The 12,069-nt window shown below is 38.6% G+C and overlaps 2 protein-coding genes across 3 annotated transcripts in view; both read left to right on the forward strand.

Moving 5' to 3' along the window:
• The window catches only part of LOC148068047 (hyccin 2-like), a 54,547-nt gene extending 52,754 nt beyond the window's left edge, over window positions 1-1,793 (forward strand). For both annotated transcript variants that reach the window (XM_087803464.1, XM_087803466.1), the window contains one exon: window positions 1,132-1,793. In XM_087803464.1, coding sequence (XP_087659590.1) covers window positions 1,132-1,793 — 662 coding nt within the window. The remainder of the gene's footprint in view (window positions 1-1,131) is intronic.
• A 6,477-nt stretch (window positions 1,794-8,270) lies between these two features.
• Window positions 8,271-12,069, forward strand: part of trpm2 (transient receptor potential cation channel, subfamily M, member 2) — a 40,772-nt gene continuing 36,973 nt past the window's right edge. The window contains exons 1-4 of the mRNA XM_087804562.1: window positions 8,271-8,342; window positions 11,072-11,145; window positions 11,203-11,365; window positions 11,425-11,605. Of these exons, the coding sequence (XP_087660688.1) occupies window positions 8,271-8,342; window positions 11,072-11,145; window positions 11,203-11,365; window positions 11,425-11,605 (490 nt within the window). The remainder of the gene's footprint in view (window positions 8,343-11,071; window positions 11,146-11,202; window positions 11,366-11,424; window positions 11,606-12,069) is intronic.

Here is a 12,069-nt window from a genome sequence, read left to right on the forward strand (position 1 = left end):
TTACTTTTATTTTAATTGAAATTTAAGTGGATTTGATTAACGTTGATGCCAAAATAAGCACTTTTATATTTTGAAAATGACGATTAAGTGAAACAAAACAACATATTTTGAATACATTTTATTCCTTTACGATTACAATTTGATACCAAACATTTATTTAACGACACACGTTTTATTTTGTAATTTAAAATCTTTATTTTAAATACTTTACTTTATCTTTATTTCAAATTTTAAAACCTTAATAATAATAATTACTAAATAATATCGACAGTGTTTTGACTCATCGCAGCATCAAAAGATACATTTTAGTGTCGTTTCCACTTTTACTTCACGTTTTATTTTCATTTATTTCAACTTTAAAGTCAATTAATTGACTCATCGCAGCATTTTAGTGTCGTTTCCACTTTTACTTCACGTTTTATATTCATTTATTTCAACTTTAAAGTCAATTAATTGACTCATCGCAGCATTTTAGTGTCGTTTCCACTTTTACTTCACGTTTTATATTCATTTATTTCAACTTTAAAGTCAATGAATTGACTTATCGCAGCATTTTAGTGTCGTTTCCACTTTTACTTCACGTTTTATATTCATTTATTTCAACTTTAAAGTCAATGAATTGACTTATCGCAGCATTTTAGTGTCGTTTCCACTTTTATTTCACGTTTTATTTTCATTTATTTCAACTTTAAAGTCAATTAATTGACTTATCGCAGCATTTTAGTGTCGTTTCCACTTTTATTTCACGTTTTATTTTCATTTATTTCAACTTTAAAGTCAATTAATTGACTTATCGCAGCATTTTAGTGTCGTTTCCACTTTTATTTCACGTTTTATTTTCATTTATTTCAACTTTAAAGTCAATTAATTGACTTATCGCAGCATCAAAGAGACATTTTGTTGAGCAACATAACAAACAGAGTTACATTCTGTGACTATTAGTGTCATTTCCAGTTTTATTTTACGTTTTATTTTCATTTATTTCCACTTTAAAGTCAGTTAATTGTTTGTTCTTTGATTGAGGGAAGAGGGAGGAGCTTATACTCGTTTCTAAAACGACCTAAAATAATGATTTCAATCCTTCATGTCGAGGTTTAACGTTCGTTCATCTCTGGTCGTCTGGTTGTTTAGACGCCGACGGCATGAGCGCCGGAGAAGACTCCTTCAACATCAACGACCCGGATGAGGGCTTCTCCTCGGGGGCGTCCAACAGCAGCCAGCCCAGCGGCACCAAGGCGGGCGGCGGCGGCGGCGGCGGCACGGGGCCGCGAGGCGGGAGCCTGAGCGGCGGCGGCGGCGGCACGGGGCCGCGAGGCGGGAGCCTGAGCGGCGGCGGCGGCGGCATCAAGAAAGCCATCACCTCCCGTCTGTCTCGCGACAAGGAGGCCAAACAAACGGACCCGCCCTCCGACCACCCGCCCGTCATGAGGAAGCACCCCCCGGCGCGGAAGCCGTCGCCGCCGCTCAGCATCGACCTGGACGCCATCCAGCTGAGCCCCATCAAGAAGCACCTGAGCTTCCCGGCCGGACCCCCCCTGGTGCGGACTGGCAGCACCTCCTCCAGCAGGTCCTTCGACTGCATGAACCTGAACCTGAACGGGGGCCGAGAGGAGGCGGCCGGGGGCCCGGGCGGGGACGGCGCCGGCGGCTCCCTTCGCCATTCCACCATCAGCCTGCAGGAGGAGCACCTGGTCCGACCGGAGGACGCCCAGGACCTCCTCTCCCCGGGGACCCCCCTCACCAAGACCTCCCGCTCGCCCAGCTTCAACATGCAGATCATATCACAAGTCTGATCCACGCACACAACACTTCTACACAACTGTCAAGCATTTGTTCTTTATCTTACGACTGTGTGGGTCTGTGCGAGTCTGTGTGTGTAACTGAGTTGTGTGACAGTCGTGTGTGTGTGTGTGTGATAGAGGTGTGTGACTTTGATGTGTGTGCGTGTGATAGAGGTGTGTGACTTTGATGTTTGTGCGTGTGATAGAGGTGTGTGTGTGTGTGATAGAGGTGTGTGACTTTGATGTGTGTGTGTGTGTGTGTGTGTGATAGAGGTGTGTGACTTTGATGTGTGTGTGTGTGTGTGATAGAGGTGTGTGACTTTGATGTGTGTGTGTGTGTGTGTGTGTGTGTGATAGAGGTGTGTGACTTTGATGTGTGTGTGTGTGTGATAGAGGTGTGTGTGTGTGTGTGTGTGATAGAGGTGTGTGACTTTGATGTGTGTGTGTGTGTGTGTGTGATAGAGGTGTCTGACAGTCGTGTGTGTGTGTGATAGAGGTGTGTGACAGTTGTGTGTGATAGAGGTGTGTGACAGTCGTGTGTGTGTGTGCGTGTGTGATAGAGGTGTGTGGCTGTAGTTTGTGTGTGTGACTGAGGTGTTTGTAACTGAGTTGTTTGACTGAAGTGTGTAACAAAAGTGTGTGACTATACTGTGTAACTGAAGTGCATGACTGAAGTGTGTGACTAAAGTGTGCGACCGAGGTGTGCGACTGTAGTGTGACTGAAGTGTGTGTATGAAGTGTGCGACTGAGGTGTGCAACTGAGGTGTGCGACTGTAGTGTGTGACTGTGGTGTGCGACTGAGGTATGTGACTGTGGTGTGTGCGACTGAAGTGTGTACTAAAGTGTGTGATTGTAGTGTGTGATTGTAGTGTGTGATTGTAGTGTGTGACTGAGGTGTGACTGAGGTGTGCGACTGAGGTGTGCGACTGTAGTGTGTGACTGTAGTGTGTGACTGAAGTGTGCGACTGTAGTGTGTGAAGCGTCACTGATCCTCCGTCAGACGACGACTGAACGACTTGTACTGACTCAGCAATAACTGTTTCAATCCTCACTTTAACTTCATTCCGGGCTCATGTGCAATCTGACCCTCTGACCCTCTGACCCTCTGACCCTCTGACCCTCTGACCCTCTGACCCTCTTCCATACTCGCTGCAGTGAATTGAGTTCTATATTTTTTTAAGTCACGATCCAAAGAACGTATTTGTCTGTTCAAAGTATATGAAGAATCATTTTATCCTGAGCAGTCGCTCGACTGGAATGTGGCTCTTAGACCTTCAGAGAATCATTATGGTGGCGTTTTAACTTTTACGCATCTTTGATGGTTTTTGTGTGGTTTGCAAAAGAGCGCACACACACACACACACACACACACACGTACACCCACGTACACCCACGTACACACACACACACACACACACACCCACGTACACACACACACACACACACACACACACACACACACACACACACACACCCACGTACACACACACACACACACAGACACACACACAGACACACACACACGTACGTACACACACACACACCCACGTACACACACACACAGACACACACACGTACGTACACACACACACACACGTATGTACGTACGTACACACACACACACACACACGTACGTACACACACACACACACGTACGTACACACACACACACACACACGTACACACACACACACGTACACACACACACACACGTACACACACACATGTACACACACACACACATGTACACACACACACACACACACACACGCGCCGAGGAACGAACGTCATCTTGTAGTTTTGTGATGAACGACGACAGATTCCTTGTATCACTAAAGATAATGAGTTAAATATATTTAATATATTCTCATCCTGTGACGCCTTAAAAATCACATGTTTTAGTAAAAGATGTTTGTTTTTGTAGTTAAACAACAGTTTGTTATAACATTCCTGAGTTTTGTATAAATAATATAAAGCACATGTTTATATTTTATCATATATAAAACTTAAATCAGAGAACATATGACTAGACAAAAAAGTAGAAATGACTTCATTAATATATATATATTTTTTACTATCTAGATGTAGTTAATTGTCAAAAATGAACGTGTGTATAATATGATAGTTGAGGAAAAAGTATATTTTTATCCAATAGTGAAAAGAGAACAAAGTGGTAAAAATCATAAACGTTCTTTTTATAATTCAATGGTTAATTAATATTAAAATAAAACTAGTTTAGAATCGTGAAAACTCTAGTGCTCAACACAGAATAGAACTTAATATATATATGGATATATACATATACATATATACTGTATATAAAATCATATAATGCATACAATAAGTAACAGAGTTTTCAAACTTTATGGCTAAAAAAAGCTGCTGAAAGTACAATTTAATTCTCAATGATTAATACGTGAATAAGTTTATTTACGTATAAATGATGTTTTACTACAAAAACAAACTGTTTAGAAAATGTTTTATTTTCTGTGGAATGTAGTTTCGAGGACGTGATTGTTTATCGAAATGCGATTTAAACAAAAAAAAAAGGTTAAATTGAAATATTTATTTTGTTTTTTAAAAAAAACGAGTGATGCAGTAGTGACGTGTCAAGATGGCGGGTGTTCCTGCGCATGCGTGTGGCAAGAGTCCACCGGACCGGGAAGAGAGAGACTTGTGGCGCAGAAGGCGGCGAGCGCCCTCTAGCGACGAGGCCCCGTCACTGCGCCTCTTCCACAAGTGTTCGACTACCTCATCATGTCCTTCATCCTTTCAATCTCCAAAAAAAAAACGACAAAAAAAGACCAAAACAAATGGTTTTGAGGCGACGAGTCCTTTCGTTTCAAAGATTCTTCTTTTTATGCATCGACGTCTTTCGAAGTGCAATTGATTTCTCCGCCCGCGTGACTCCGAGCCGACGGTTCGACGCGTCTTCTTTCCCGAGAGTCTTTTTTCTTTCTTTTCTTTTTTCGCCAGATGTGCCAAAACCACATCCTCGATGTCTTAAGTTCCGTTCGACACGATCTCTCCTCCTGCCAAGACGTCACCTTGTATATAATATATAAATATATAGAACGGGAGTCCACTGCTGTGCTTGGCCGCCCAGCCCCCGGTTGTCGGGGTCCGCTGTCGTCGTTTTTCCATTTTTGCTGTATTTTCGCCGCCACGTCGACGCCCCCCCCCCCCCCCCCCCCCCCCCTTCGATGTTCGCATGTGAGTCGAGCCCGGGGCGTCTGTGGTTGTGTCTCCATGGTTCGATGCACTTTATTCACCTCAGAAGTAGATGTTTGTAGATGTTCGTTCGCTCAGTGCAGGGTTCGGTTTTCAGTATATTCCACGTGATGTCACTCCTTTATTTCTTTAGTTCAAGGTCTTAAAGGTACAGCTTTTCTTTTTCTTTCTTTTCGTGTATGAAGCCAAAATGTTGCTGCCGGTTCAGGTCTCGGGTCTCGTGTGGACGCGTGTCGCTGGCATCAGAAGATTGAACTCTAGACTTTGATTGACAGGTGGTTTTTTGACATTGATTTCAATCATTTCTTTGTTTAAAGGTTTAATTATTTAATTTAAAAATCGAATATTTTCAAAGTTAATGATTTAAAAAATATATATAATTTGATATTCTAATATACATAGTTCAGAATGTTATTTAATGTATATATATATATATATATATATATATATATATATATTTTAAATGGAGTTACAATGATGGCGCCAACAGACGATGCCGATCAGTCACGTGATCGTCTGCGCGTCACATGATTGGCTGAGAGTTTGATCCAGTATCTCGGTGCTCTGTTGGTTTTGTCTGTTGACTCTATTATACCAACATTTATATATTTAATTTGAAAGACTACATGTTATGTTGAATTTAGAAAATATATTTTTGAATATTTGGAATTAAAATATCAAACTGTGTGAAAAATAATAATGATCATCATTGAATATATTACTTCTTTTTTTTGTTTAATCCAACCTTTTAATATAGAGATTATATGGATTAAATAATAAAAGTACAATCACTACAAGTAAAAAAGACATTTTGAAAATATAAGATTTTTTTTATTTTTAAAGTCAATTATTATTTTATTTTTTTTAAAACGAACAAATTCAACCTTTCAATGTAGAAATGATTAGAATTAAATAATAATAATAGAACATTTTTAAAAAATCTATAAAACTGTAAAAAAAAGTTTGAAAATATTCAATTAAAAAAAATAAAGATAATCATTAAAACAAACATATTCAACCTTTTAATATAGAAATGATTGAATTAAATAATAATTTAAAAAATAAAATCAATATCAAACCTGTGTGGAAAAAAAAGCCATTTTATATGTTTTTTATTTAATTATTAAAAAAAGAAATTCAACCTTTCATTATAGAAATGATTAAACTAAATTATTCCAAAAAACTTGATAATATAATCTAAAACTAAATTCCACCTGCAAGTGTCATCCGTCCAAACGTTCAATATTGTGAGGCGACTCGACGGCGCGTCTCAGGAGGCGACGGTGAAGCAGCAGCAAAATGTTTGTTCTTGAGTTTTGAATTCTATGCAACATCCTCGCGTCGATTTAATTTATTGTTCTGGATCCGCTCGGGTCCGACTGAACCCGCGGGTCCAGAGAAGATGATTTGCTGCTGTCGTCGTAGACGCTCGTCCAGAGAAGAGTCGACACTGTTGATGTTGTACAAACCAGAGAGACATATTTTCAATCCTGTACATACATGTACGAGAGCGTCGGAGAGAATTAATCTGTATATTGTTGAATAAATACTGTGCTGTAAATGTGTCTCGCACTCTTTTGTTACATAATCACCTAAAATATGAATTTAAATTACATTATTTTCAACTTATCTTTTTTTTTTAGTTAGCATTAGCATCGCTAACTGCTGTAATACTTGTATTTATTTGAAAGATTCTAACTTCTGTGAATGAATAACAAACCTTCACTTTCTCTAGTGACGTTCAGGATATATATATATATATATATTAATGACATTAAAACGTTAAATGTTTTAAAATAGATGTCCACCATGAACACACCATTAGCAATGTTAGCTAAAGTTAAATAGCACCAGCAGAATAAGCAATAGAACCAAATTAAATAATTACAATTATTTCAGATTCCAACTGATTTATGTAAATCTACTCTGAGTACACAGTAAATAAATACCATTTTGATGTGTTAGCAACAACCAGACTAGCATTGACATCCTAATTCTGTTAGCTAGGCAAGTGTTGTGTTAGCAACAACCAGAGTAGCATTGAAATGCTAATTCCATAAGATAGGTGAGTTGTGTTAGCAACAACCAGATTAGCATTTCAATGCTTATTCTGTTAGCTAGTTGAGTGTTGTGTTAGCAACAACCAGACTAGCATTGTAATGCTTATTCTGTTGGCTAGTTGAGTGTTGTGTTAGCAACAACCAGACTAGCATTGTAATGCTTATTCTGTTAGCTAGTTGAGTGTTGTGTTAGCAACAACCAGACTAGCATTGCAATGCTAATTATGTTAGCTAGTTGAGTGTTGTGTTAGCAACAACCAGACTAGCATTGTAATGCTTATTCTGTTAGCTGGTTGAGGGTTGTGTTAGCAACAACCAGACTAGCATTGAAATGCTAATTCTGTTAGCTAGTTGAGTGTTGTGTTAGCAACAACCAGACTAGCATTGCATTGCTAATTCTGTTAGCTAGTTGAGTGTTGTGTTAGCAACAACCAGACTAGCATTGAAATGCTAATTATGTAAGCTAGTTGAGTGTTGTGTTAGCAACAACCAGACTAGCATTATAATGCTTATTCTGTTAACGAGTTTAGTGTTGTGTTAGCAACAACCAGACTAGAATTGTAATGCTAATTCTGTTAGCTAGTTGAGCGTTGGGTTAGCAACAACCAGACTAGCATTGTAATGCTAATTCTGTTAGCATCTAGCTCTGCAGTTGTGTGCGTGTTAGTTTTTTGTTTTTAAGTGAATTGAAACCGTATTAACCGTTATACTGCGACATTACTACACATTTTTGACTCGTTATACACACTGTAAACTAGAATATACTGTGAATCCAACTTTAAAAAGTTGATTTTCCAGCAACAAACGACTCTGTAACAAGATCCTTCTTGGAAACAGTCGCTCGGCAACAACTGAGGAAATGAAACTTTTCGCAACAACTGACGAACTGAAACTTTTCCCATAAAATAATCTGGACGTTCGCGGTAAGACTTTATCATTTTATATTTATCGTACGAAGGAAGATTTAATTCTTTAGCATCAGTCGTTCAGCGTCTTTATGTTGATTTTTTATCATGAAAACACCAAAGCTAAGTGAGAAAAATAGATTTATTTCACAGAAATAATAATATAATTCACAGTATAATCTCATGTAGTTCACCTGTATTTTGATGTATTTCTACATGTTTTACTCCCAGTTAAAATACTTCAGAATCTAACGTTTTGATGTTTTGTTTCTGTGAATAAATGTTTTCTAGAGATGTATCCAAAACGTCATGGCAACAGTGTCAGCAGGTCGGGTCAGAACCGAGACCGTCCGTGTTATAAAAAGGTCAGTCACAGGTCAAGATTTGAGTGTTAGCTTAGTTAGCATTAGCATCGCTAACTGCTGTAATACTTTATTTATTTGAAAGATTCTAGCTTCTGTCTATGATGGAGAAAGAATGTTTTGTGTTTTACGATGCTTAAAAATGACTTTGTGGAACTTAAATATACATAAAACTACACTAAATATAATTTTATAAAAACGTAATTACGACGTAAACGTCTAGTATTAGTGTAAAATTATCAAAAATATGTTTTATTGTTTAAAAGTTCAGTTGTTTTAAATGTTAGTGTCAAGTACTGATTGATCTCACATAATAAATATCACATAAAATATGTATTTAAATTACATTATTTTTAACTATTTTTTTTTTTAGTTTTGAGTGTTAGCTTAATTAGCATTAGCATCGCTAACTGCTGTAACACTTATATTTAATTTATGGACATTTTTTGCACGATACTGTATCAATTTGAAAATAATATTTAATTGTAATCTTTTGTGTTTTATCTTTTGATAAACTGTGTTTAAATTAAATAATTAGATTTTTAATTACAATAAAAATGTAAAATTCACTTTGTTGGTTCAACTCTGCGTTGCAATCAAGCGTCCGGCCTCTAGAGGGCAGCAGTCATTACGTCCTCTGCAGGTACGGTAACGATGAAATTGACGATGACTACAACACCAGAGTCAAGTACTGGACAATACTACACATACTGTATATACTTGTTACTAAACTATCACAACACCAGAGTCAAGTACTGGACAATACTACACATACTGTATATACTTGTTACTAAACTATCACAACACCAGAGTCAAGTACTGGACAATACTACACATATATACTTGTTACTACACTATCACAACACCAGCGTCAAGTACTGGACAATACTACACATATATACTTGTTACTACATTATTACAACACCAGAGTCAAGTACTGGACAATACTACACATATATCCTTGTTACTACACTATCACAACACCAGAGTCAAGTACTGGACAATACTACACATATATACTTGTTACTACACTATCACAACACAAGAGTCAAGTACTCGACAATACTACACATATGTCCTTGTTACTACACTATCACAACACCAGAGTCAAGTACTGGACAATACTACAAATATATACTTGTTACTACTCTATCACAACACCAGAGTCAAGTACTGGACAATACTACACATATATACTTGTTACTACACTATCACAACACAAGAGTCAAGTACTCGACAATACTACACATATGTCCTTGTTACTACACTATCACAACACTAGAATCAAGTACTGGACAATACTAAACATATATACTTGTTACTACACTATCACAACACCAGAGTCAAGTACTGGACAATACTACAAATATATACTTGTTACTACATTATTACAACACCAGAGTCAAGCACTGGACAATACTACACATATATCCTTGTTACTACACTATCACAACACCAGAGTCAAGTACTGGACAATACTACACATATATACTTGTTACTACACTATCACAACACCAGAGTCAAGTACTCGACAATACTACACATATATACTTGTTACTACACTATCACAACACAAGAGTCAAGTACTCGACAATACTACACATATATCCTTGTTACTACACTATCACAACACCAGAGTCAAGTACTGGACAATACTACACATATATACTTGTTACTACACTATCACAACACCAGAGTCAAGTACTGGACAATACTACACATATATCCTTGTTACTACACTATCACAACACCAGAGTCAAGTACTGGACAATACTACACATATATACTTGTTACTACACTATCACAACACCAGAGTCAAGTACTGGACAATACTACACATATATACTTGTTACTACACTATCACAACACCAGAGTCAAGTACTGGACAATACTACACATATATACTTGTTACTACACTATCACAACACCAGAGTCAAGTAATCCACAATACTACACATATATACTTGTTACTACAATATCACAACACCAGAGTCAAGTACTCCACAATACTACACAAATATATATACTTGTTACTACACTATCACAACACCAGAGTTAAGTACTCAACAATACTACACAAATATATATACTTGTTACTACACTATCACAACACCAGAGTTAAGTACTCAACAATACTACACAAATATATATACTTGTTACTACACTATCACAACACCAGAGTTAAGTACTCAACAATACTACACAAATATATATACTTGTTACTACACTATCACAACATGATACGTATCAACAGATTCTTGAAAATAGACACATCTAATCTCTCTTTCAGTCTTTAAAAATAAAGTTATTAATATTAATAGAATTGAATAAAAATAAAACATTAAATATATCGAGTTCATCATGAGAAATACTTCCACCTATTTTTAATGATTTGAGACGAATAAATATTTGGATCTGACCTTTCAACAAACTCATCCTCTCGGGTCACAAATCGTGTTGAACATGAAATGAAATAAATGTGAAGATCTTCTCAGAACCTCCAACTATGAGGACGTCAAACAGTCCAGATGCTTCTCCTCCTATTGGCTCCTGCAGCGAGAGTTTCTGCTGATGTCATCGTCCGTCATGAGGCAGCAGAAACCTCGTCTCAGTGTCAGACTCTCCTCCGGCCGAGGCTGGAGTCTGCAGACATGGAGGAGAAGGATCCGGACCTCATCCAAAGTTCCCTCAAACCCGTGTCCAGACCCTGTAAAGCGTCGCCTTCTCTACAGCGTCTGGACCTGAGCAGCTGGATCTCGGAGAACATCTGCAAGAAGGAGTGCGTTCACTTCGCCGGAGGATCCGGGTAAGACTCGAGTCCTGGACTGAACCCCGGAGCTGCTCATCCTCTGCTGGTCTCCAGACAGGAGCTGTGCCAGTGTGGACACTCCAGGTCTCAGCACCTGCAGGAGGCCTTCAAGGCGGACTCTGGGAAGACATGGAACAAAGACAAGCACGTCCGGGAGTCGCCGACTGACGCCTTCGGGGACATCAGCTTCGGCGGGTCGCTCCAGAAGCCCGTGAAGGTGAGGAGCCCGGCTGTGTTGGGGGTGGAGGTCCAAGTCTCTTCTTCTGGTCTTCACAGTTCGCTCGAGTGTCCGCGGACACCAGCCCCGAGGTCCTGTTCCAGCTCCTGACCGAGCAGTGGAACCTTCCGCCTCCGAACCTTCTGATCTCCGTGACCGGAGGAGCCAAGAACTTCTACCTGAGGTCCAGCCTCAAGAACATGTTCCGCAGAGGACTCATCAAAGTCACACAAACCACAGGTGAGTCCCCGACTGAAGAAGTTCCTCATCATGACCATGTTTTACACTCATTACTTTATAAAGTTGCTCTGGAATCTGGACAAACGAGAGGTTACGAGAGTCCATTATTACGTAATAATGGCTTCACTCCTCCTCCAGCTGTGATCAGGCTTTGTTTATACAACGAGTCCCTTGGAGGTAGAGGGATTGATGACGCATGCTGACAAACCTCCATGTTTGACCAATCATAGCAGAGTGGGTGTGGTTATGATCAACAAGATTTAATCTCCAGAAAAACAAGTGTTTTCAGTGGGCGGAGCTTAAGATCATTTTCTGTTCACTTTGTATTGTGTTTGTTCATTTATTATTGTGTTTGTTAATTTTTTATGGTGTTTGTTCATTTATCATTGTGGTTGATTATTGACGTTTGTGTTTGTTTATTTGTAGCTGTGTTTGTTCATTTTGTATTGTGTTTGTTCATTTTG

This window comes from Callionymus lyra, chromosome 12, assembly GCF_982586985.1.
Source record: "Callionymus lyra chromosome 12, fCalLyr1.hap1.1, whole genome shotgun sequence".
NCBI lineage: Eukaryota > Metazoa > Chordata > Actinopteri > Syngnathiformes > Callionymidae > Callionymus > Callionymus lyra.